The sequence below is a fragment of the Zootoca vivipara genome, chromosome 14 (assembly GCF_963506605.1).
Source record: "Zootoca vivipara chromosome 14, rZooViv1.1, whole genome shotgun sequence".
Taxonomy (NCBI): Eukaryota; Metazoa; Chordata; class Lepidosauria; order Squamata; family Lacertidae; genus Zootoca; species Zootoca vivipara.
In genome coordinates this window covers 41,580,527-41,607,803 of record NC_083289.1, presented here as the reverse complement: position 1 = coordinate 41,607,803, position 27,277 = coordinate 41,580,527, and the positions used below count along the sequence as shown (strand labels likewise).

The 27,277-nt window shown below is 47.0% G+C and overlaps 1 protein-coding gene across 1 annotated transcript in view; it reads right to left on the bottom strand.

Annotated features, from left to right (window-relative positions):
- Window positions 1-1,828: 1,828 nt before the first annotated feature.
- The window catches only part of ADAP1 (ArfGAP with dual PH domains 1), a 73,008-nt gene continuing 47,559 nt past the window's right edge, over window positions 1,829-27,277 (bottom strand). Inside the window, exons 5-11 of the mRNA XM_035131487.2 lie at window positions 23,380-23,492; window positions 19,463-19,609; window positions 14,293-14,376; window positions 11,672-11,734; window positions 8,865-8,936; window positions 6,613-6,841; window positions 1,829-5,515 (exon numbers count right to left, since the gene is read on the bottom strand). Of these exons, the coding sequence (XP_034987378.1) occupies window positions 5,487-5,515; window positions 6,613-6,841; window positions 8,865-8,936; window positions 11,672-11,734; window positions 14,293-14,376; window positions 19,463-19,609; window positions 23,380-23,492 (737 nt within the window). The 3' untranslated portion in view covers window positions 1,829-5,486. The remainder of the gene's footprint in view (window positions 5,516-6,612; window positions 6,842-8,864; window positions 8,937-11,671; window positions 11,735-14,292; window positions 14,377-19,462; window positions 19,610-23,379; window positions 23,493-27,277) is intronic.

Below are 27,277 nucleotides of genomic sequence, written 5' to 3'. Positions count from 1 at the left end.
CGGCATGCCTGCATTTGTCTCTTCAGAGAGCCCTTCGCCTCGACATACTGATCTTCTGTACTGGGAATTCCCAACCTCTGGAGGGCTAGTGTTCTGTGAAGAATAGTTAAGCACCAAACAGCTTAACTATAGAGCGTGCCTGATGTACATCTCTATGGCTATGGCTTCACTGCCTTTTAATCAACCTCCATGGAGGAGGAGATGGGCCAAGATCACTGCTGCATCTCTCCCCCTCACATCACTGGACCATCCTATTTCAGGGAGGCTGCCTACTTTTGAGGAGGCTGCCTGGTGTACCTCTGCATGATATACTGCTCTGGATTTGCAGTCTTCCCATCAGCCTCTGCTGCAAGGCAGGTGATTCTGCTGTCACATGTCTCTGTATCAGGCATGACTCAGTCTCTTCAAGTGCAGAATAACCTGCTCAGTGGAGGTTTCCCATCCCTTCTCTGCATGAGTTGGTCTCCTTTGTGGGCAAGTATTTATTGCTCTTGTGTGCTATAAGTAAAACTTGCTGAGATGCAATAATGCCGTCTTCACTTTTAAAACTCTGCTTCTGATACTGGGTAGATATTTTGAAAACTCTTTATCATGTTGGCTGCGTCACCAATTTCTTTGCTCCACAAATTTAACCAGGCATTTGTCTCCATTGATCAGACAGAATAATAATTTATTGGCATGGATGACATTTAGTACCAAATTTTTTTATATAACAAGCGACTTAACACATGTATGCAATGGATAAGAGGGCATTTATCTTACAAACACTGACTTAAGAAATGCATTCTGTTCTCAGACTTGAAACATACCTTTCTCCCTTTTACTGAAGTTGAGCAATCATTTCGGGGGGAAACCAAGGCCGTATTGTGTGTGGCACTGATACTGCTGTGGGTGTGCTCTCTTTTACATAATTTGAGAAATGGGTGGAGATTATTGTTGAGCCTATGGGGGAGCGAGAATTAATATAATTCAGCAGTGTTGCGGGGGAGGGGGGAGAGGCGAAGCGCCAACCAAGTGGTAGAGCAAGCAGATGTTGGCAAAGCATGAAGGCTGCCTAAATCTGTCAGTATTACTATAATAGAAAGGTAAACACAGCTAGAACCATAAGAGGGGGCGTGTGGCTTATAATAGCGTAAGGCAGAAATATTTACCATATTGTAACTTGTTTGCTAATTCATCAGGAGTCCCAGCGAAGGTTTGTTAGTTGGGGGTGGTTCTCTGGCAGCAGCAAAATCTATGAACTTCTGCAACAGCCACTTAGCTGGGGGTAAAAAAGGGCAAGAAAGACCTAGGATCTCATGCCCTCGGCCAGGAATAGCCAGCACAGTGCCTCCAGATATTGTTGGACTCTTCCTCCCGTCAGTCCCAGCCACCCTGGCGAATGATAAGGCATGGCAGGAGCCGTAGTCCAACAACCTCTGCAGGACAACCGTTGCAGCTAATGGGCCTTTCACCAAATCTATATGGACTTTGCTTCCTGACATGTTTCCAATGCATTCCACCTGTGCAGTGGGGTTGTTTTGTTGAAGGGGGGAGGCTTGTAGGGCCCGCTTTGGGTTAGAGGGGGGTGGGCTTAGCAGAAAGCCCTCCAGAGGGCCCCCTTTCTGTGTCAGAGGGCCCTTGCGAGTGTGGCTGATAGAGGCAGCAGCAGAAGACGCCAAGGTCTCGATGCTGCTGTTGCAATTTCCCACAATGCTCCCGATTGAGCATCACTGCAGGACATTGTGCAAAATGAACACAGCAATTCTTAACCCCAGCTGCTCCCCGCTCCCCGGAAAGCAGTGGGTGGTAGCCAGAACAGGCAGAACAGTGGGACCACCAGCAGCTACCCAAAGAAGCTGCATGCTGAGTCTGGGAAATGGCCCTTTCAGTCTTCTACAGTAGTACCTCGGTTTATGAACACAATTGGTTCCGGAAGTCTGTTCATAAACTGAAGCGTTCATAAACTGAAGCGAACTTTCCCATTGAAAGTAATGGAAAGTGGATTAATCCGTTCCAGATGGGTCCGCGGCGTTCGTAAACCGAAAATTCATAAACCGAGGTGTTCACAAACCGAGGTTCCACTGTATAGGAATCTCTTGGGTACAGAACCATTTCACTTCCATATCTCCCACCCAGCTGCCAGCAAGCTGCTGTTAAGTCAGCCCTGGGTGGAAACCAACAGGGATGTTCTGTCCGTTGCTCTTGCCCACGTGCCGCTCGTTTCAGTGGACACCCTGCAGGATTTTTCTGGCTTTCCCTGAATGAGGCAGTGGCACTGCAGAGTCTGGGCCCAAAACAGGTAATGCCCTGAGGACCAGCTCCATTCTGCTCATCAGCATGAAAAGGATACAAACCCAGTACAAGACTGGGACAAGCTTCAGTGCAGGGATGGGTAGATCGGTGCTGGACCAAGACGTTTTTGCTGCCCGAGACAAAGGAGGCAGTGGTGTCTTCCAGCCCCGCTATTCACGTACAGATACTGAACTGATTGGCAAGTGAACGTTAATTCAACACTGGCGGCAAAGAGAGCTTCCTCCACCATACCAGAAGGCAGCAAAGAAGGCTGTTTGAGAACCACCCAGCTGTGTCCTCCCAGCTTTTGCTGCCCACTTTGTCAAATGGTAGGGCTGGCCTGGGGTAAGATTGCAAAGATGCACGCTTGAGCAAGTAGCACACTTTCACCCTGATCCAGCAAGGGAAGTCTGTCTCTGGAAGCTCATGGGGTGCTCATTCTGAATTCATTCATCCATATTGCAATGATCAGCTGGGCCTATTGAACTTGTGTTGGGAAGGGTTGGGTGGGGGGTTAGGGCTATGCAAACATACATTCCCACCAGAGGACCCTGGTTATGTGACAAACTGCACTTAATTAGAGCCAGATCAATTTACAAGTGGGGGGGGAGTAGTTAAGTCAGTTGCAGCAAAATTAGAGATTTGCTTTGTGTCACATCTTATTGTGGCATGAGTTTCAGGGACTTTAGCCCACCTCCTGATAATGCCAAGGTTGCAGGATTATGGTGTGACATGAAACTTTCTGCAAGGGCTTTTGCTTAGCCAGGAATTGTCTCAGATTGGCCATATGAAGACCCTTTGTTTTGTCAAAGGGTCTATCTGTTATTAACATCACAGGCAGATTCCCCATCCTGCAGGCAAATTTGGGGCTCGATTACCCCACCGTTTTCTCAGAGCAGTGTGCTTTTTTTTTTGTTAAGGCCACTTCTCAAGTTACAATTTAGCAGCCCAGAAGGAACTTTGTCCAGAGAACCCTGTGCGCACACTCGTGCACACAAGGTTCTTCCATTCTCTTCCATGGACGGGACAAGTGCGATATCCACCTGGCCATACCAATGCACAGGTATGGCCCAGCCAGTTTCAAGACCTATGGAATCCAGTGGGAGATATTTAAGCATGTGCTTAAGCTTCGTTGAAACCAACGGGTGATGCAGGCCAACCCCAGAAAATCCCACTGCACTGATAGGAAGCTGGCTTATGCCAAGTCAGACCAAAGGTACCTCATTCGGTATTGGCTTCACTGACTGGCAATGGCTCTCCAGAGTTTCAGGTAAGAGACTTTCCCAGCCCTAATTGGAGAAGTGGGGATTGAACCTGAAGCCTGCATGCACAACAGGTGTCATGCCCACTGTGATACTCCCATTCCCAAGCAGCGCACAGGATTGCAGCCTTAAAAGTGCTTAGCTTGCCGATTTGTGCCCGGGTTTCCCACATACTAATTTTTATCTCAAAACCACACCAGTCACACAAAGCCATTCAGCCGTTTTCAGGAATAAAGTGTGTATGCGGGCACACTTTGAAAGGACTGAATATATTTCAGCTCGGTAGCAAAAGTGCAGCTGAGAATCCCATGATGTTAACAATGAGCTTATGTGGAAGACGTTTTCCTGTTAATTTTTACAACGAATGGCTCCCTTTGTTAATGAAAATCAGAAGAAAGTCACAACACATTTTGGACTCGGAAAGTTAGGTCTGATCACCACGCCTCTGGCTGGGCCTGCTCAATCTGTGGCCTCCCAAGTAAAAAATAAATATACGTAGCCACATTTTTTGGCCTACATCAATAACCTCAGGGAGGTAGCAAAACAGATTCTATAGAGCCTCTCTGGTGGACCAGTTTTGTTGGAGCTGAGGAGGAGTGTGAAAAGTTTCATTTAAGAAAGGCTTTCTCTACCTTTTCCACGGCTTCCACCACTTTTCTTGTGATGGTGCCAACATTATCAGTTGCACTCCCGTGAGTCCATCAAGAGTGAGGTCAGGAGCCATCACCCTCACTCCGAAATGGCTTCATCACAAGATCATGTCAACAAATGGAATCATCAGCAGAACAGGGACCAGATTTCCGGTCATCGCGCTGAAGCCCAGTAGGTCGAAAAGAGCAAAGAAAAAGACACACACTTGGAGCTGCAAGCACAATTGCCACGACAGATAAACTTCCCCCCCTCTTTGCGTATTGGGTGGGGGGTGAAATTAGGGAAGGGACTTTTTAACTTGGCACCAAGTTGCCTGCCTCAGCCCAGAACTACACCAGGCTGCATGGCTTGGAACAACCATCTTCCATTTGAATGCTCTGTGAATGCCTAAACACCAGTGGTTGCTCGGAGAGTGAGGAGGGACAGAGGGAGTTGTATCTGAGCGGTGGTGCGCTCCCTATCAAAGGAGCTTCAGATTGGTGGTGACCTCACTGCCAGCACCTCACCTCTCATGACAAGCACGCTGGTGGGGGAGCGCCACTTTCTCTGCCTTCCCCCTCACGAGCCTCCGCTGCCACACGCCATGACCAAAGCCATTTCGTCCAGCAGAGGTGGGCCTGCTGCTTAGACCTGCAGCATCACAAGGCGATAGGCGAACCACAGACCAATGCACATAAACGTTTAGTCAAACAGTTGTATGAAGTGAGGCTTCGCGGGATGCGGTGACCAGCCGGCGGTTGTCTTGCGGTGTGCACAGTGCTTCTGGGCTTTGTGATGATTCTTTCTAGTGGGTTTAAGCATAACGCATGACACCCTTTCCTGGGTGTTTTCTCGGTATATGTCAAGCAAACGGCTGCCATCCTCTGAAAAAGACATCCTTGGCCGCTGGAGATGTTTAGACCCTTTAAGAACGTGGGCCACCATTACTGCTTAGGGAGGGAGTAGACTGTGCGGGTATTTTTCCAAATGAGCCTCTTGCCGAAGGCAGCATGTCACATGTTCAAGGACAATGTCCCCGAAGGAAGTGTTTCACACAGCCTGAGATGTTAAGAAACGCATCATCACCTCCAGCTTCGGAAATGCAACTTTTCATATGTATTTTTTTTTAAAAAAAAGTGTCTGCTTTGGCCCCACAACACTGTTGTCACCGGCCCAGAGGCCACTGTTATAGCACCTCCCACCTTGCTAGTCCGACGTGATTCGCTGAATATGTTGTCGTTGCTCACATTGCAAGGAACAAACAATGTTATTGGGTTGTAAACAGATTCTCCTTCCTTCTTTCTCTCCAGCATGATACTACTATGGTTTATGCTTGAAATGGGCTTCCACTGTGAGGAGGGGAGGAAACAACAGCATTAAAACACTGACATGTAAAGGACAGCTGCAACCTTAAGTGGTTAGTTGCTAAACTACGCCTGACCATTAAGTGCAGATACAACCGTCAGGTTGCATCCAGTAGACCTATTGGACTTAATGAACCCAAGTTAGTTGTGTCTTTTAATTCCAGTAGGTCTGCTCGGAGTTCAACAAGGGTTCACCTTGTGTCTTAAAGTTCAGCCAGTTAATTGATTAAAATGCTTTTGATTGATTACAAAACTACTAATAAAAACCACGGGTGGCAGGTACGTAATAGTTTTGGAGGGAATATCTTTTTTTAAAAAAACGGTTTTATCCATAGAAACTTAACAAAGAGGGTTATGCTTGAAAAAATAAATAAAATTCAGACCAGCCAGCAGAGCAAAAACCACACAGGAATCACTCTCCAAAAAGTACAGTATAAAGTGTATCTTTTAAAATATGATGCATATGCTAAGAACAAAGGAAGTATACTTCTTTGTTTTATTCCCTATGCAGAGTGAATCAATTACTTAATAGCTTGACTGATGAAAAGTCAGTCAACTGATTTAGTTCCCGGGCATACATTCGAAAACCCCATCTCCGCTGCACATTTAAGGCAGGACCACGCCACTTAAAACAGTCATGAGTTCCCCCCAAGGATCCTGGGAATTGTAGTTTGCTAAGGGTGCTAAGAGTTGTTGAGAGGCCAGTCTTCCGCTCCCAGAGCTTCAATTCCCAGAGTGGTTTTAACAGTCAGTCCCTTTTCCTAGGGAATTCTGGGAATTGTGGCCCTGGGAGCGGCATAGGGGCCTCCTAACAACTCTCAGCACCCTTAACAAACTACAGCTCCCATAAATCTTTAGGGTGAGCCATGCCTGTTTAAAGTGGTATGATAGCGCTTTAAATGGTGTGAATGTGGCCTAAGTTTCTCCACCTTCTTCCTTCTAAATGGCGAATGAGGAAACCCATTTCCCCCTCCCTTACAGGGCTTAGGTCTTCCTTTCAGCAGCGGGTGCTGGGAACCGGATCTTCAAAACACAATCTGACCCGCCATCATTCCCAGTCACGTCCCACCCCTTTGCCATACCTGCATATTCCTGCGGAAGCATTGGCCTGCTGATCACTTTCTGGAAAGCTGCGATCCACTCCAGCTGGTCGCTTTCCGTCTCGCAGGCAAAAAGGAACTTCCTGTCTGGAGTCACAATGGTGATTCCATGTTGCCAGTGGTTCCCCTGGATGGACGGCGGGAGCCCTTCCAAGACCTTGTAGCTGTTTTCTTTGCTTCCAATAAAGACTTCCCCCCTGGCGAAGGCATCCTGTGCGGGCAACATAGCATAGGATCTCAGAAGATCAAGGAGGCAACGGCATTTTTTCTTCCAAAAAGTCATCCATGTTCCCTAGATTCCAAAGGCTCGACACTGTTGTCCCTGTTCAAAATGCCTTAGGGACTTATGACAAAGTACTAATGCAATGCAATGCAATGCAATGCAATGCAATGCAATGCAATGCAATGCAATGCAATGCAATATCTCCTATGATGAAGGGCATTGCATGAGATAACAAACAAAAATTTTGCAGATCAGTTGACATAATGTCCCTACCTTCTTGGCTTCAAAGATTTCTGCAGCGAGTTTTTTTTGTGGGGGGTGGATGGGGGTTAAGGTTTGATTTCAGGCAACTGGAAACTACAATTCCCTTCCCTCTCTCAAGCTGTATACAAAACCCCCGACCTTTCAAGGAAGTCATTTCAAAATGAACAGGAAGTCTCCCATTTTTCCCAGCATCCCAACTGGTCCCCAGCATCCTTGACAGAAGCAACTTCACACAAAAACTGCAGCCCCAAAGGGAAATGTTGCAGCTTCAGACAGTAATTTATTCCACTGCCTATCTGTTCTCAGTTTTCTTTCTCTCTCCCCACCCCCAATTCATCTCAATCTGTGCATCTCCAACTTGGGACTAATAAAAATTGTGCCCTAGCTTTTCTGTGAAAGGGCAAGAATATAAGAGGACCTCTGCTGGATCAGGCCAGTGGCCCATCTTGTCCATCATCTTAGAATCATGGAATTGTGGAATTAGAAGGGATCCCAAGGGTCACCTAGTCCAACCTCATGCAATGCAAGAGAGCCTGACAGATGGTCATCCAAACTCTGCTTAAAAACCTCCAAGGAAGGAGAGTCCACAACCTCCTGAGACTATCAAAGAGCTCTTACCATCACCTCGCATGGATAGCTAAGTTGGTTAGAGCATGTTGCTGATGACACCAAGGTCGCAGGTTTGATCCCCATATGGGACAGCTGCATTGCAGGGGGTTGGACTAGATGATCCTCAGGGTGCCTTCCAACTCTACAATTCTATGATTCTATCTTTTGAATGCTGAGTTGGAATAATATTTCTTGTCATTTGAATCCATTGATTCAGGTCCTACCGTGTGGAACAGCAGAAAGCAAGCTCTCTCCATCTTCCATGTGACAGCCCTTGAGATATTTGAAGATGGCTATCCTGTCTCCTCTCAGTCTCCTCTTTACCAGGCTTATCACACCCAACACCCTCAACCATTCCTCAAAAGGCTTGGTTTCCAGGCCTTTGATCATCTTGGCCTTTGCTCCAGGTCCTTTGGCCCCCCTCCTCTGCACAGGTTCCAGATTGTCAACAACCTTCTTGAACTGTGGTGCTCAGAACTGGACATAGGACTCCAGGTGGGGACTGACCAAGGCTGAATAGATTTGTTCTGTTCTCACAGTGGCCAGCCAGATGCCCATAGGAAGCCCATAAGCGGGACATGAGCACACCACCATTTCCCCCCACTTGCAGTTCCCCAAAACTGGATAGATCAATTTAGTTTCATTCCATGACAGTTTTGCACATGTTCATTCATATTAAGTCTGCCCCATCTTATTTCTGGGACCAGTGGGACAGAAATGAATGAATGAATGAATGAATGAATGAACGAACGAACGAACTGGTTCACAAAATTCAGAGAACAGTGAAATTCAAAGGATACTCCCGTTCTGATCTGTGTATTAACTAAGGAGGTGCAAATCAGTGCAAAATGTGAACTGAACAGAATCCACCCTTATCTCCAGTCTTTACTGGCCCTTATTAATCCCCCCCCTCATTTGGAACATTTATAAGCCCCTTGATCAAAAATATACAAATATATATAAAACAGCCACCATTGAAAACAAATCTGTTTGAAAACAAATATGCATAGAATCGTTATCATTAAAAGCAAAGATAAAAATCCTTTGGGAAAGTGGAATCTTTTGAAATCCTGCCGTGAAGTTCTGTGGTTGCCAGTCCCTGAATCAGCCTGAGATCATTAGTAAACATGGGCCTTACCAGGGGATCTTTGAAATACATTAGTCTTCTGTCATCCATGGTGAACCACCGCTTCTTGAAGCCTTCAGTTTGCTAATAAAGAATGGGAAAGAGGAAATAAACAGTGGAGAAAACATTTGTATTACATGGAGTTCAGTGGGATTTATTTCCAATCAATATGCTTAGGAGGGCAGCCACGGGCAATTAATTTATTTCTTCAGGTGTGAATAGAACATGTTGAAGTGCAATGCCAAAATGTAGATATGACAATTAAATCAAATAGTTTCCAACAATGCTACTAATGATTGAGCAACTTTCTTCCCTCCCCCCTACAAAGGGCAACGTCAATTAAAGTATGGCGAAAAGCCTAGATTTATTTAATTTGCAGCTAATGAATAGGTTAGCCACAGATACAGCTTGATTAAAATGCTATTGGCTCACGGCAACAAGAAAACCATCTCTCTGCACGTCTTCTTAATTAGGATAGAGATGGTGAAGTGTGAACAGTGAGCAAGACTGGTGTGCTTGCCTTCGAGGCTAGATTTAGGAACAGATGACCCAAGAAACTGTCTAGGATGTGGCGTCTGGAGATAATCGCCAGGTTCAAGGTATACACATAGTAAGTGCAGCTTTCTGAAGCTCAGACTCTTCATTCCAGCTTGGGATCCAAACCTGGAGGGTTAAGAACCCATCGGTTTGGAAGAGAAAAATGGCGCCTCTCAAAAACAAGATACAGTAGTGATTTCTACTTACTCAGGGCACTCTCTAGCTATGCAGAATATACAAGTTTGAAAATTAACAAAACCAAAAATTAACCCAAATATAACCTGATCCAGACCTTTGAGCTTCTGGGCCTTTCATAATGCTGATGTGTCAGTTGAGGGGGGTGGGGTGAGGCCTCTTGGCTCCAGTGACAGGACGCCATGGTCCAACGTGCGTTGAGGGAGTTTGACAGCAGGGCATGGAGTCTAAGGAAGACTGCTTTGCCCCTCACCTTAGTGACTGAACAAACCCCGAGCTTTCAAATAAACTATAAACACAGATATGCAGAGCTATCCAGTGTGTTGCGCAGAATGTCACATGTATTTGCCAGTCAGGCAGACGCCCTGGGTTTGTAGTTGGCGCAATGAGCTCCTACGCCCCAGGGAAGGAGTTTGTTCCCTTGAGGCCAAGATGGCTGACCTGGAGAAGATGAAAGAGGCTGAGACGTTGGTGGACAAAGCCTTTAGGGCAGGGGTCAGCAAACCTTTTCAGCAGGGGGCCGGTCCACTGTCCCTCACACCTTGTGGGGGGCCGGACTATATTTTGGGAAAAAATATGAACGAATTCCTATGCCCCACAAATAACCCAGAGATGCATTTTAAATAAAAGCACACATTCTACTCATGTAAAAACACCAGGCAGGCCCCACAAATAACCCAGAGATGCATTTTTAATAAAAGGGCACATTCTACTCATGTAAAAGCATGCTGATTCCCAGACCGGGCTGGATTTTGAAGGCGATTGGGCTGCATCCGTCCCCCGGGCCTTAGTTTGGGAACCTCTGCTTTAGGGACACGGTATCTGCGTCCCAGAGTGACAGCTCTCTGCTGTCATGGAAAAGGAGGGTCTCCAGGAAAGATGGCGTCACTCTAAGGGAAATTATCCCTTAGAAAGGGCCCCATTCCCTGTGGAATGAGGAGTTGTTCTCTCCTGCCAAGGATACTCCTGCAAGGGATGGAGATACTCCCGATAGTGGACGATTTGATCATCAGGGACCTAGACAGCTAGGTTTATGATGCGAGTGCAGGTGGCATAGTGACTTGCCTTCCCAGCACAAAGTCTGTTATACAGCGACAATAATTCTTTGCAGGAAGCAATGGATGCCACTCTGAGTGCCTTGGAGGACAAAATATGGTCTATAAATGTAATAAATAATGCAAAAAAGAAGAAGATGGTATGCAAAACAGCTCAATTTGACCAATGATGGCTGTGTTGCATAATTCAGCTTTTCTTTAAGCAGAATTTGGGGGTGCAAAGCTTTTTTGGGGTTTGGTGCTTCGGGCCCCCAAAACACACCCCAAGTCTAGGCCAATTTAAGGCACTGTTTATGACTGACCCCATCCAGAGCTACTTGAGTCAGTCAGCCCCAAACAGCTGCTGCTTTGCCCTGCAATTATAGGGCGAACTATTACGAGGTTTCAGCTGTCTAGCTAGTGTAAAAATATCGTAGCCATTTTGAGGTTTCACATATTGGCCTCCGGAATTTGCTTGTACTACAAAGTATACTAGTATATGTCAGCTTTCTAGCTCATGGAGGAATACCCTAAAGATTTATTTATCTTTGTATGTGACGGCTGCTTCATTTTAGATCTGATGTGATGCCATGGCTTCCAGCCATAAAATGCAAACACGATGCAGATTTTTAAGCTGTCTATTTCCAGTTTACAACACAGCGCACAGTAGACGGTACCATGTGGAAAACATGGCTATATATAGGGCTTGAACACAGAGCACTCATGCACAAGATAGACAGTGTGGTGTTGCAAGTGTCTTGACTAGGACCTGGGAGACCAAGTCTCAACTCCTCAACCATAAAGCTCCCTGGTTGAGCCTGGAAGAGTCACTGTCCCTCAGCCTAATGTCCCTCACAGGGTTGTTGTGAGGACAAAATGGAGAGAATGAGAGCTATGCAGGCTCCCTTGAGCTTCTCAGAGGACAAGTGGGATGTAATTGCAATAATAAAGAAATATAAAATAGTAAGTCAGAAACATCATGGTTGGCAGGTAACATGAGGCAGAATATTGATAAAACACTAGCATAGACAAAAAACATAACATGCCCCCTACCTTTGGCCCAGTTTTTTCCATGTATCCTTCCCTCAAGTAGTTCCTAGAAAGCTTTGGCACCAGCTAGAGTTGGTGAAAAATAAGGGACAGTGATTCTGCAGGTAGTAGATAGTGGGTAAAAAAAAAAATGCATGAGAAAAACTTGGGTGTTAATGAACTCAGTATCGATTTGGTTGACCATTTTAGACAGAGCTTCTGGGGGGAAACAGAAGTCAGATGAAGACTTAGCAGACACGACACAGTTCGACAGCTGGCACAGAATTCCCACATGGTCTTCCCATCTGTTGTGCTGTGCTAGTCAAGGGTTTGATTCCAACAAAGATATAGGCTGCAACCCTGCAGGTGAGAATCCTCAGAGCCCAGGAATCCAATGTGGTCCTCCAGTCCTTTCTTTCTGGCCCCTCTGCTTCACACTCTCCCAGGCCACGCCCCTTCAAAGCCCAGCTCCACCCCCTCTTTCAGCCCTTTTGGAATCCCTCCTTGAACTGTGGCAATGCCTCCTGCTTGCCTGGGTAGAGAGAGGGCTGTGTCAAAACCTCTGGCTTTTTGCAAGGCAGCCTAATACGCAAAGCTGAGAGGTGCTTCCATTGCTCTGCCTCGTGCACCAACACCGCTGGAATGTGCCCATAGAGGAACATCGCCTGCAAGCTGAAAAAGTTTCCCCACCCATGCTGCATGCATGTAGCTGGGAACCATTCCTACTGAACTCAGTAGGACTTAACTTCTGAGTAGACAGAACTGGAAAAATCAGGGGGCTTCAGCCATTGCCACAGTTCCCCCCAGCACCTAACAGTGCTTGAACATTTATAGTGCATTCCCGAAAGCACACCAGAGAGAACAAATTGCCCCTAGACACAGCTGAACAGAGTGCATTCTCAGGCAAAACTCTTGCAAGCAAATGAGATGCCAAAACACTGGCAAAGATCTGGGCACTCTGGGGACCTTGAAATGCAAAAGAGAGAGCACCAATCACTTAAATCAAGAAGAAGAGCTGAATTCGCTGAAACAAAGAGCATTTTCAATACAGGAAATGAAGGTTGTTATTTGTAAAGTATTAGTGGGGAACCTCTGGCCCGCAGCTCCTCACCGAAGCCTCACCTTTTGGCTCACGGGGGCCTTTTTAGCTAACTTTACCCACCTGCCTGGATGTCAGATTTAAAGGAAGCATAGGTCATGCACTGAAATGCGTGGTTCCTTTGAATAAGGGACTTGAACATTGAAAACGGAACTCTGTAAATTTCAAGGCAATGCTCTAGTTCAGGCATCCCCAAACTGCGGCCCTCCAGATGTTTTGGCTGAATGTCCTCCTTTGGATTATAAAATCATTGCAGTACATATTGTGCTGATTGACGCCTCCGGGTCAAGGAGATAAACAACTACCTGACATTTAGAAAACACCTAAAGGCAGCCCTGTTTAGGGAAGTTTTTAATCTGTGATATTTTAATGTATTTTGGTATTTGTTGGAAGCCGCCCAGAGTGGCGGGGGAAACCCAGCCATATGGGCGGGGTATAAATAAATAAATAATAATAATAATAATAATATAAAACACAGCAAAACATTAAACCTTAAGAAGCTTCCCTATACAGGGCTGCCTTCAGATGTTTCCTAAATGTTATATAATTACTCATCTCCTTGACATCTGCTGGGAGGGCGTTCCACAGGGCGGGCGCCACTACCAAGAAGGCCCTCTGCCTGGTTCCCTGTAACCTCACTTCTCGCAGTGAGGGAACCACCAAAAGGTTCTTGGAGCTGGACCTCAGTGTCTGAGCTGAATGATGGCAGTGGAGACGCTCCTTCAGGTGTACTGGGTCGAGACAGTTTAGGACTTTAAAGGTCAGCACCAACCATTTGTGCTCGTAAACGTAATGGCCCCTTCCTGACCATTCAACTAGAAACGCCTATGAACAGGGGGAGCCAGAGCATCTAGTTCAGTATTGTCTACACTGATTAGCAGGGGCTGTTCGGTTTTTAGGGCAGGATACCAGGCAGCCTATAGGGAAATATTATTTATGCTATAGGGAAATATTATTAACTTTCTTTTCTCAAAACAAGTAGGCAATATCATTGCTAAACATACATTTTTCCAATCTCCCCCCCCCCCCGGTTGACTTCTCTCAACTACCATTTCTGGTTTATTACTTCAGATGGTACTTTCTGCTGTTTATATACAATATTATGTTATCACATTGTTGTACTTCTTGTTCTCTGTAAATAAAACTGCAAATGTTTATTTAAATCCTGCCAGCGAGACCATTTCTTTCTGTTGTTTCTGCAATATAGGGAAATATTCAACTAATTAGATCTCTCAGCCACAAGGACTTCCGGTTGTGCAAAGAGCACCCCACACCCTCCCCAAATCGGCTCTACGGGGATTGGGAGAAAAACCCCAGAAGTTGATTTAGGGGACACGGAGTGTGCCTGGGGAAAGGAGAGGGATCGTTCTACTACACATGCAGAAATCGTTGTGCAAGTTGAATGCTGTTCCTAATAGGCAGCTGGTGGTCCGTTGTGGGTCAGCCCTTCAGAACGGCATGGATGAGACTCTCTCCAGGCACTGACAGCAACACATCAAGCAATGAAGAAAGAAAGAGAAAAAGCGAGAGAGAAAGAGGAACTCACATCAACATCGCTCGCTCCAGGGAATGCCACTTGTAAGTAATGGAATCGAGCGGCGCGAATAGCGTTGAACCAGTCCACCATTTCCTGGGAGGAGGAAAAAAACAGCATTTGAGGGGAAAGAGGCAGAAGTGATACCAATGGGCATGCCCATAGATGCTGCACCAGCCTCAGGTCAACTCTGATTTGATCTGAATTTAACTGCAATGTACATTTCCTGGTGGTTACTTCTGCAGGCTTTTGTAGCCAGGGCCGTATTAAGCATATCTTCTGCCCTGGCACCATGGTGCGACGATCTCTCCGGCCCCGCCCCGCCCTGTTTCCAAGCGCTTGCTGCACGGCTGCCGCAGGCGCAGCGCCACCCTGGCAGCCCTGCGCCCTGGCGCCCTGCGCCACCCAGCCTTGCTGTAGGGCCGGCCCTGTTTGTAGCATTCTGATCTTTGCCACAATTCTTACGCGTGCTTCCTGCAAAGCCCCACTGTGTTTGCTGGGCCTCGGTCCTTAATAAACTTAGGTAAAGGGTAAAGGGGACCCCTGACCATTAGGTCCAGTCGTGGACGACTCTGGTGTTGCAGCGCTCATCTTGCTCTATAGGCCGAGGGAGCCGGCGTTTGTTGCAGACAGCTTCCAGGTCATGTGGCCAGCATGACTAAGCCACTTCTGGCGAACCAGAGCAGCTCACGGAAACGCTGTTTACCTTCCCGCTGGAGCAGTACCTATTTATCTACTTGCACTTTGACGTGCTTTCAAACTGCTAGGTGGTCAGGAGCTGGGACCGAACAATGGGAGCTCAACCCGTCGTGGGGATTTGAACTGCCAACCTTCTGATTGGCAAGCCCTAGGCTCAGTGGTTTAGACCACAGCACCACCCGCTAATAAGCTTAGGAATCACCTATTCCATGGCAACTCATTGCTCATCAGATCATACAAGATGCACTTTGCAAGTCACTGGGAGGTGTCAAATCCAGAAAACCAAAAAAGCTTTATACAGGGTAGCCCTCTGTTTGAAGGCATCCTTGAAGCACTGTTTGGTTCAAGTTCAGTGTAAATATAAGCAGGGGTGTCTTAAGCATATGTGGCGCTGGGGTGCGTCTTGCTGGCTCGGTTGCCCCCGAACTCACAGCGCAGAGCCGCCCGCAGCAGAAGAGCCCGCTGTTGCACTCCAACCGATGGGTGGGTTCTTTCCTGGACTCAACTCTCAGGCCCTGGACTCTCGGCCTGGCGCCCCTAAGAGCCCGGCGCCCGGGTGCCCCGCACCCCTAGCACCTATGGGTACGACGGCCCTGAATAAAAGGATAGCTCTTTTGGTTAGAGCACAGTGCTGACAACGCCAAGGTTGCAGGTTAAATTCCTGTATGGGACAGCTGCATATTCCTACATTGTGGGGGTTGGGTTGGATAATCTTCAAGGTCCCTTTCCAACTCTACAGGTCTAAGATTCAAAACAAATTCTATGATTCACTGATTCTATGACCTTAAGAAGCGAGAGCAGGAGGGGCCCTTGACATTGCCCCATCAATAGTTAGCAGCTGCGCAGCAGATGGACCAGTCACAGCATTCCCCACTATGATACCTCTCTTCAAATTATAGTGAAAAAAATCTGCATCCACCCCGATAAAAGCAGCATATGCACATTTTCTGCAAGTCAGTGAAAGGACAGCTGTCTCAAAACAAACAGCATCTGTCCACACACGTGGATGGTAATGCTGAAACATTGGTTTGGGCACGGCTGTGGAGCTCTTTGCAAGGAGATTTGCATAAGGAGTTAATCACCTTATTAATATTACCTCACCCAGGGAACTCAGATGATGAGGATGATGTGACTTTCCTCCTTGCAGATCAAGATAAGCTGGTGACAGCATGGGCTAACTATTCCTAGTGAACATATTCCTTGAGACAGGCACTAAAGTAGGAGCAGCAGTGATGCTCTCTGAGCTTTAAGCCGTATCACTAATTTAGTATGGGAATCTGATCTGCTTAGTTGCATTTATGCACATTGCAATGGCTGGTGCAAATATCTATTGACCTATCTCCATCTGAAAACTGCAAGAAGAAAATAAAAGGAACTGAGGACTGGTGAGGTGGATCTCAAACCATTTGTGATCAAGCACCATCTCCTGACTCTAGGTTACCCAGAGCAGAATCCTCCTCCTCCTGCTAGACAGCCAATCCAGGGCGATTATAGTACTGCAGTACTAAATGATACTGTACAGCAGTGGTAGGGGACTTGTGGCCCTTTCCAGATGTTGTTGAACTCCAACTCCCATCAGCCCCACAAAGGGACATAGGAGGTTGCCTTATACCAGGCATCCCCAAACTTCAGCCCTCCAGATGTTTTGGACTACAATTCCCATTATCCCTGACCACTGGTCCTCTTAGCTAGGGATCATGGGAGTTGTAGGCCAAAACATCTGGGGGGCCGCAGTTTGGGGATGCCTGCCTTATACCAACTCAGATCATTGGTCCATCTAGTTCAGAACTGTCTACACTGGCTGGCAACAGCTCTCCAGGGTTATTAGTGGGGTAAGAGCGCTAAAAATAATGCCAATATATTTAACATCCGGCAACCAATTCACCCCTTGGGTTTCAGATAGTACATGGGTAGTAGAAAGTCCTGGAAACAAATTTTCATGGCCCTCTACCGGCTATGGTGGCTCATACATTACCAGAAGTAATGTATTTAGCATTAACTCTGGAAGTGTTTATTTGATTCTGACCAAACTAAGCCTCCTATGTATATTTTGGTCTCACAATGCATCTGGTATTTTGCGCTTGTAACAGAACAGGTGCGACACGAAAACACATTGAGCGATATTTGATGCTCCTGGTAGTCAACATGATGGCAAGGAAGGTCCATGACTCAACAGACGAGTATCTGCTTTGTCTGCAGATGAGCAAACAGTCTGAGCTGGTATTAAAGCAGCTTCTTTGTTCCTCCACATCATGGTATGCGACTCCTGTCAAGGCAACATCTACCTTGCCTAGGAGCTCTCCAAGGTCCTGAAGATTTCAAAACTTTGCCTGCCCTCTACATCAACTTTCTTGAAACCTAGTCTGTTGCCTAATCTCCACTGTCAGATGCTGGACAGCTCCAGCAGATCTCCATTCAATATCTAGGTCTTAAGATCTACAGAATGGATGGCCCTCTTGATAGGTCGCACACCCACAGAAATTCAGGGAGAGGCAGCCAGAGAGAGGGCCTCCTCTGTGGCAGCCCCTAAAATGCAGGACTCTTGTCTTACGGAGGTACATCTGGGACCTTCACTAGATTGCCATCATATGCTGAAGATGCACCTCTTTATCCTGGTCATTGAAAAGCAGGTAAGAAATCATCATCACCATCACAATATAATTATTTCTTCTCTGCCCAGATGGTACAAAGCTGGGAGAGATGCCGTAGTTTCTTTGTTACACCTAAAAGAAGGTATTTTTACACCAAGAACTCTGGCCAGAAATTTCAATCTTAGGAATAAATCCTACTCGCGAGTTACAGTCAAATAAGGTATGTATTCTGGTAAGACTAACAGTCTTGAAAAGAACAAATGAATACAAACAAGAAATGAGCTTCAAGTTCACTAGAGTATATGTAGTTTGAAATAAATGTAGTTACAAGTAGGTAGCCGTGTTGGTCTGAGTCGAAGCAAAATAAAAAAATTCCTTCAGTAGCACCTTAAAGACCAACTAAGTTTATATTTTGGTATGAGCTTTCGTGTGCATGCACACTTCTTCAGATACACTAGAAACAGAAGTGTCAGACCCTATATATATACAGAGGGTAGTGGGGGTGGGTGGGAATGGGTGATGGGCTGATGGGAGTGGTAAACCTGTAGATGGCTGTTAATGGCTGCTGATGGCTGCAATTAGTCCTGGGCTGAGGTGCTAAAGAAAGCTTGATCATGCATAATGAGATAAGAATCTGATGTCTCTATTCATCCCAGGTGCTTCCATGGTTTTAATTCTGAAATAAATGTTACAACTTAGAAAATAATAGTACCTTACAGTGTAAAGACACAAAAGATATCAAATAATAACATCTATAATTTTTCAGTCTAATTTCAAAAGTGTTCAAAAGGGTCGTTTTATATAGAGCTGGAATGCCGAGTAGATTCAGTAAAAAGAACCCAGGACAGGGCCCTGTTTCGATGTGGACGTCTTCGTCAGCTAATTTATGAGGTTGTGTTGACTTGTGAAGTAGAATTCTACGTTTTTCATATATATGTTTTTCGATATATGAAAAACATAGAATCATTTTCTAAGTTAAAGATTTTTAAATATACCTTTTCCCAAAAAACCTGAGGCTTTTTTACTAGGACTTATTGGACAAGAGATTGCAAAGGAGAATTATATAATATTTCTGTATGTGACAACCGCGGCTAGGACTTTGTTAGCCCAAAAATGGAAAACTCGGGATTTACCAACGATCGAAGAGTGGCAGACAAAAATGATAGACTATGCGGAATTAGCAAGACTGACTAGCAGGATCCGAAACCAGGGGGAGGCAAAGTTCCAAAAAGATTGGAGTAAATTTGTGGACTATATCGAAAAGAACTGTAGAAGTCTAAAGACACTTGCAGGACTGAAATAAATCCTACGAAATGACTTTAAACAGGAACAAGGAACTGCAAGATAAGAGTTGGAAAGAAAACCAAATTAGGGGAGGGAGGGAAGTCAAGCTTGGCAGAGCATTGGGAATGAGAGATATGGGGATAATTGTTAAAAAGAGATAATTTTTGTGTGTTGTATTCGTTTTTGAATGTTTTGTTTTGTGTAATGTGTTTAATGTGTTTATTTGGAAAATTTAATAAATTGTTTTTTAAAAAAGAATTATTTTCTAAGTTGTAACATTTATTTCAAACTACATATACCCTAGTGAACTTGAAGCTCATTTCTTGTTTGTATTCATTTGTTCTGTTCAAGACGGTTAGTCTTACCAGAATCCATACCTTATTTGACTGTATCTCGCGAGTAGGATTTATTCCTAACATTGAAATTTCTGGCCAGAGTTCTTGGTGTAAAAATGCCTTCTTTTCGGTGTAGTTTCTTTGTTTGCACAAAAACCAAGAAACATGGGGAATGTGCAAGTCCCACCCATGGGTGCTCTCCACTGCCCTCTCCTTATGACACGTGCAAGGCGGCTCTTACAGCAGCCTCCTTTCTTACTTCAGAGCTCCCACCTTGCCATCTTCATGGTAAACAAAGATGTTCCTTGTGCTGTTGTCTTTCAAGTACGTGATTTGCAGCCCATGCGGGTTCCCGATTTTGGCAGGCTGGAAAGTGGCGTTCAGGTGCTCAATCTTCATGATTGCTTTGGGTTCTTTTGCCTGGGAAGGTGGGAAGAGAAAGGAAACCGAGAGCAATAAGAAACCAAGGCAAAGGCGACAAGCATGCTCAGCAAAACACAGGTGTTCAAAACAAAATAGCACTTTTACTGAGAGTGCAACCTTGATCCAGTAGCTCCAGGAAGGACAAGGGGGCCTGACGACACACATACACCCCGGACAAATGTGCAAAAAAAGTGCTCTATCCCCCCCCCAATTTTTTTTAGCTTGATAATGTACAGTGGTAAAGATGTAGAATCACAGAATTGTAGAGTTAGAAGGGACTCCGAGGGTCATCTAGTCCAACCCCCTGCAGTGCATTCTATTATTCTATTGAAAAACACTCAATATAACCTGAAACTCTGTTCTGCTTCACTGGAGACGCCACGAGTTGAATCTTCTACATGCAAAATGACTGCTCCGCAAATCAATTGGGGGGGGCGACTTTTGCGTGGTCACGCGCAGCCCCCTGATCCCAGAGGTGACTCCCTGGTAGTTCGGGACTGGCACCACCTTCCCAAGTAGGATGCCAGGGGTCTCCACCGACCCAAGCCTAGCGTCCAATCCTGCCTGGGGAGGTGTTGCCAGGGGATGGCCAGGTAAGGGGAGGTACTGTCCGGCTCACACAACAGAATTTGAATCTTACCTCCAAGCACCAGTTGGTTCCAGAGCTTCTCCCACCCTCCACACCCTCATTCAAGTTCTTTTGCAGGTTAACCTTTTCTCTACAGGTTCACAGGCACTGCTACGTCAAGGCCGCTGTTGAAGGGTCGGAAATGAATTTCCCTGCATTGGCAGGTTTCGCCTTTCCCGTAGCAATACGTCACAACTTTGGCGGTGTCAGGCCTTGGGCGGAATTCTTTGGCGATTTTCCTAGAGGGAGGGGCTTGAGGCGGAGACTTCACCCCCTTTGCGGCAACAAGAGCGGGGTATTGGGGGAAGCCTTGACCATGCCAATAGGCGTCATCACTTCCCCCTTCCAGCGGCAGCGAACAGGGGGCGGGCTCTCTCTGCTTGAACATATGTTCTCCAGAGCCAGCCCCAACCCCCATACATGTGGATAACCCCGAAGCCTCCCAGAACCCCAGCTGGGGACTGGGAAGGATAACGCCCAATGCCTGAGCCAAGGTCTCCCTACATCTGAATCTTAATAAAGTTGTGGCCGATTTGAATCCCCATAGCACGTTGTTATGCGTCTTTATACCACTCAGCGGGTCCCCCGGGGGTTTGGGGGACTCCGCCTGTCCACGCAATGCATACAATACTAATCAGTGATCTATGATTCCCAGATATTTGGTCTGTGGTTGCATACATTGCATATATTTAGAATATATGACTTCCACCTAAAGAATCCTGGGAACTGTAGTTTACCCCCTCCGAATTACAGTTCCCAGCACCTTTAACTAACTACAGTTCCCAGGATTCTTTGGGGGAAGTGATGTATGCGTTAGATGTATAGCAAGAGTGCAGTTTGGGGCACCAGCTCAAACGCCTAAAACAATTAAAAATGCAAATAAGTAGGCTAGGCCAGCAATCAGTTAAATGAAATATGGATTCACCAACATGCCACAGTTCCCTTTATTATGGTGGATGAGATCAACGCCATGACCAGTCTTTTGAAATAGCCGGGGAGAGGGGGAATCTACCCATCTTCCACACCCAGCTAGCTAGCAGTGGTTCGTGATGGCGTGCTGTGGACTCTCACTTCCCCAAGGGTCAAGATATGAAAGAAAGAGCAGCAACATCTTAGCACAGGCTATGGGAAATCCCCTTTGACAAGGCAATCCAAATCATGTCTACTTGAAAGCAAACAACACTGATTTCAATGGGGCTTACTCCTAAGTAGGTGGGTGCAATAGTGCAGCCTGGAAATGCCCTGGAGAAAGGGACAGAAAAGGTGATCGTATCTAAAATGGGCTTCCTGGGAAAAGAGAACGGCTTGCAACATCACTTCTATGGAACCCCCCCCCTTCCTGGGTGCAACTGCTCCTCCATTTTCCAGGCATGGCCAACACGTGGCTTTCTTAAGGACGGGCTTTTTGGAGAAGTTGCGTTCTGATTCTTGGTAGCGATGATGACTCCAGATTCTGGAGCAGCTGGAAGCGGGGAAGCAATTAAGGAAACCCCGACCATGCGCCTGCTTAAATGTAGCAGGCCACACCCTCAGGCCGCCCAGATTGGCCGGTCTGGCTGATGACACGGCCGGAATTCCCCCAATCACACAGGGGCTGAGAACCCACCCCCTGTGCACAAGGAGGGCATGGGACTGCCCGCAACACCAGGCGGAAGTGGCTTTCCTGTGCAACTACGCCCATGACCAAGCCCAGGTAGGAGACTCTGCTGGATTAGACCAAAGGCATACCTAGTCCAGCATCATGGGAACTATAGTTTCACCCTCACAGAGATACAATTCTCAGCAAGTTTCCAGGATTCCTGGAGGGGAGCTGTGTGCTTCAAATGTGTGCTGGGTGTGTTTCAATGCATGCTGTGGATCTGTCCCTGCTTTTCCAGGCATTCCATGAGTATCACAGACTGGTTGGGCACAGGGGAGTGGTGGGAGGAACCAGCTGGGGAACCCCCAAGGGAAGAAGACTCAGAGCTGGTGTAGTGGTGGTGGGACAATGATGATTGGTTAGAGGGAGAAGAGGGAGCAGGCTGGGAGGAGGAGGAGGTGTCAGAATGGGTGACAGGGCTTAGTGAGCTGGGAGAATCTGTGGCAGAGAGCAGTCCAGAATCAGAAGTAGGAGCAGGAGAGGAGCGGGGCCAAGAGGCAAAGATGAGTCAGGCTGGTGAAGAGGCATGGGTGTCTCCTCTTCCTGCAGTGACAAGTTCCCCTCCCCTGCACACTTTTTCCTCTCGCCCCTCCCATCACTGGCACAGGGACCCCAGAAGGTGGACCAGGTGGGGGTCTGGCCCTCGGTCCATGGAAGGTTCCTCCCCCCTGCCTTTCACTGCTGCTTCCCCGTGTCAAATTTTGGATTGGAAGTTCCTTGGGGCTGAGACCTTCCTTGGCGTGCTCTGTACAATGGCACAGCCCCCAATGGTACTACATAAGTGATAAAAAATGAAGTAGCAAGGTGCTGGCGAATAAGCACCAGGAGCCTTGTTCCTACCAGAGAGGAGGGGCAAACCAAGCTGATGGACTATGCCGAGATGGCAAAGCTGACTGGGAAACCAAGAGGATAAAAACTTTATAAAAGAATGGGAAAAATTACAAGTTAATTAGGAGACCACTGTAAGCAATTAATATAGAGATACCATATGAAGATATTTGAAAGCAAGCAGGGGGAGTTAATATGGGGGGGCAGAAGAGGAAGTTGAGAAGTCAGGGATGGAACTGGGGGAATGTATCTTGTTGAGTTTGATGATCTGATAAGTTGTAATATGATAAAAATGTAAAATCCAATATTTTTTTAAATAAAAAATAATATCAGGAGACCACTGTAAGCAGATGGAAACAAGAGCAGGATTTTGACTCACTTGTAGTGTAAAAATATGGTTTGATATGAAAACTGGAGTATGGATGTGAAGATGCAGTTGTACATGTTTAAATTGAGACCCCATGGAGGGGATGGGGGGAAGTCTCAAGATTCGGAGAATCTCCTTAGACAGATATGTGTTTCCCAGTTTCTGTTTATTTATGTAAAACCAATAAAAATGATTTCAAAGGGGAAAGCAACAGGAGCCTCATGGCCCCATTACGTGACCTGCTAGCTATTCCAAACTGAAAAAAGGACCAGCCACTTGAAACCAGCCCCCATTCATTCTCTTACGTCATTTTTGTTGTAATACTTCAGGGCACCTTCCCGTTCTGAAAGCACGAATTTCCTGCTCAAGAACTGCCCGTTGTCACGGCCCCTCTTCCAGAGAAATCCTTCCCGGTACCCTATGGAGGAACAGAACAACAACAATGGAGAAATATATTCTTCCCATGGCAACTTGTTGAAAGGAAAAACAGAGGGAAGGGGAATAGTTTGATGTCTTAATTTGTTGGAAGCTGCCCAGAGTGGCTGGGGCAACCCAGTCAGATGGGTGACATATAAATGAATTATTATTATTATTATTATTATTATTATTATTATTATTATTATTATCAGCCTTTTTTGGCACTGAGGTGGTTGCCACAGAGTCTCCCTTCGGCTAGATGTCAGATCCTCATTTGCTGCTCTGATCTTTTGGCTGCTGGGCAAATGTGGAGACCCGAACTTAAGAACAGGAAAAGGAGAGCTGAGAGGAGCATCCCTAGAAGGAAGCAGGAGTCTACTTAAGATAGTATGCATAGGTTAAGTCCAATCAAAGGTGACTATGGGGTTGCAAAGCTCATTTCGCTTTCAGGCCGAGGGAGCCGGCATTTGTCCACAGGCAGCTTTCCGGGTCATGTGGCCAGCATGACTAAACCACTTCTGGCACAACAGGACACCATGACGGAAACCAGAGCACACGGAAATGCCGTTTACCTTCCTGCCACAGTGGTACCTATTTATCTACTTGCACTGGCAGGCTTTCGAACTGCTAGGTTGGCAGTAGTTGGGACAGAGCAATGGGAGCTCGCCCCGTCGTGGGGATTTGAACCGCCGACCTTCTGATCGGCAAGCCCAAGAGGCTCAGTGGTTTAGACCAGTGGTCCTCAACCTTGGGCCTCCAGATGTTTTGAGACTACAATTCCCATCATCCCTGACCACTGGTCCTGCTAGCTAGGGATCATGGGAGTTGTAGGCCCAAAACATCTGGAGGCCCAAGGTTGAGGACCACTGTTTAGACCACCGGACTAGTCTTAGGAATCTCTGCAATTTCAGTTAGCCAAGGCAATAGCAGACAGATCCAGGATGAAGCATTTGCTCCTTCCACTGGCTTTAATTGGAATGACCGCAACAAAGCTGTTAAGCTGCCAAATTATATTCTGGTCATTTCCATAAGTACGTTAACAGTTTAGCTTGTCACATTTCATTTGTAAATATCAGGGTGGTGGTGGGGTAACTATCCATTGCTTGCTTTGAGAAAGAGCTGCAGCTCAGCAGAAGAGCATCTGCTTTGCTTGCATTAAGTCCCAGATCCAATCCCTGGCTTCTCCAGATCCCTGCCGGTAATTTTGGAGAGCTGCTGCCAGCCAGTGTTGACAATACTGATCTAGGTGGACCAATGCACTGAATCTGTATAAGGCAGCTTCCTCAGTTTTTCTTACAGAAAATGGCAAAACTCAGCTCAGAAATTTAGTCCTTCTCCAGCTTTGGGAAGGAGGTGGGAGGGCTCTAGGACTTTGCCAGAGCCTCACACTTCCTTCCCAAAGCCTGGCACCTCACTTACCTGGTCTCGGGAAATCAGCATGAGCGCTGGTGTGTGTTTGTGTGTGTGTGTGTGTGAAATTTTGGCCTCCCTCCAACACCCATTCAACAAGGCAGTGTGTGGCCCACGGGTTCTGTGTTGACATACTCTTGCGGCCCACTTGATAGGAAAAGTTGGGCCACCCTGAGTATGGGTGCTAGACTAATACTGGGAAGACCCAGGTTCAAATCCCCCCTGAAGCACCCTGGGAAATCTTAGGCCAGTGACACACCTTCTCCTCTCACACACCCACATGCACACACAACTACAGTTCCTAGGATTCTTGGGGGAGGGGGGGAGCATGGCTGCCTAAAGTGGAGCAGTACTGCTTTAAATGCAAAGTGCAGATGAGGCCCTTAGCAACATTTTGATAGTCCCACTCTACGTTTATATCCCACCTTTCCTCCAAGGAGCTCAAGGTGGCCCAGACTGTTCTCCCAGCTGCCCCAATTTTACCCTCACAACAAACATGTGGCGTAAAGTAAGGCTGAGAGGTCGTGAGCACCTGGGATAACGGAGTTGTGGGTTCGAGTCCCACACTGGGCAAAAAGATTCATGCATTGCAACGGGTTGATCCTTGGTGTCCTTTTCAACTCCACAGCCCTGTGATTCTGTGGTTTTGTGACTGGCCCAAGGTCACTCAGTGAGCTTCATGGGTGGGCCTAGGGCTTGCCGATCAGAAGGTTGGCAGTTCGAATCCCCGCGACGGGGTGAGCTCCTGTTGCTCGGTCCCAGCCAGTGGCATAGTAATGGAGGGGCGCCACCCCGGGTGGCAGGCTGGGTGGGGGGCAGCAGGCTGGATGGGGCTGACCACCTCTGACAGCCACCGCCGCCATCGAGAAGAAGCCCAGATGCCAGCGAGACTGCCTCACTCCATGGCTTGCTCGCGGGATTTGCCACGGTGGCGCGACGTCTGCCTCCTGTGCGCACATGCATTGTGTGTCGTGACACGTGCATCGTGACACGTGCGTCGTGACGCATGATGCATGCGTGCAATGGACACCCCGCCCCCTGGCCAGGGGGTGGGGTGTCTTCGGGTTTGCCGCCCCAGGCAGCCAGGCGGCTAGCTACGCTGCTGGTCCCAGCTCCTGCCAACCTAGCAGTTCGAAAGCACATCAAAGTGCAAGTAGATAAATAGGGACCGCTCCGGTGGGAAGGTATACAGCGTTTCTGTGTGCTGCTCTGATTCGCCAGAAGCGGCTTTGTCATGCTGGCCACATGACCTGGAAGCTCCCTCAGCCAATAACGCGAGATGAACGCCGCAACCCCAGAGTTGGTCACGACTGGACCTAATGGTCAGGGGTCCCTTTACCTTTTACCAACCCTCTACCCACCAGACCACACTGACATTTATCGGAATAGGCTCTTTAAAATATGGCATACGTCAGTAAAAGACTTGTTGAGCAGCAACCCGGCTGAATGCTTCCAGGAGAAAAACTGCTTACTGTTTTGTTATTCGAGGAAGTGAACTGTTAAAAGACTCCAAAACTGTCAAAGCTCAGGAAGCGTGACTGTCAGCTCTTGAGCAAGGCTGATGGTTTAATCAACCATATCCTCCAGGCATCCTTGTGTACCTGTCTGTTTTCTGTCAGCCTTCCCGAGGGAGAACTTCATCAGCCTCCTTGTGATCTATCATGTACGATGCAACATGGAATTAAGCAGTGTTCTGCACTCGAATCACAGAGGCTTGGAAGGTAGAGTGAGAAGGAGGCCACCAACAATGGTTTGGGGCCCCCAAAAGGCAAGAAAATATGACTTGTTTTGTATCTGACGTGTGTGGAAGGAGGAGTCACTTCCTGTTTTAGCTTTACATATTAGCTGTGATTGCTATGTTCCCTTCCAACACGGTCATTCTGTAGAGTGCTTGAGTAAAGGTAAAGGTAAAGGGACCCCTGACCATTAGGTCCAGTCGTGACCGATTCTGGGGTTGCACGCTCATCTTGCATTATTGGCCGAGGGAGCCGGCGTATAGCTTCCAGGTCATGTGGCCAGCATGACAAAGCCGCTTCTGGCGAACCAGAGCAGCACACAGAAACGCCGTTTACCTTCCCGCTGTAGCAGTACCTATTTATCTACTTGCACTTTGACGTGCTTTCGAACTGCTAGGTTGGCAGGAGCTGGGACCGAGCAACGGGAGCTCACCCCGTGACAGAGATTCGAACCGCTGACCTTCTGATCAGCAAGCCCTAGGCTCAGTGGTTTAACCCACAGCGCCACCTGTGTCCCTCAGAGTGCTTGAGTGATAGATCTCAAATGCTGGGGAATGTTCATTCAGGAGGAGACATTTCATTAAAAGAAGAAGAAAGAATCATTTTTCTTCTCAGACTCCCAAAGAAAGCCATCATTAAT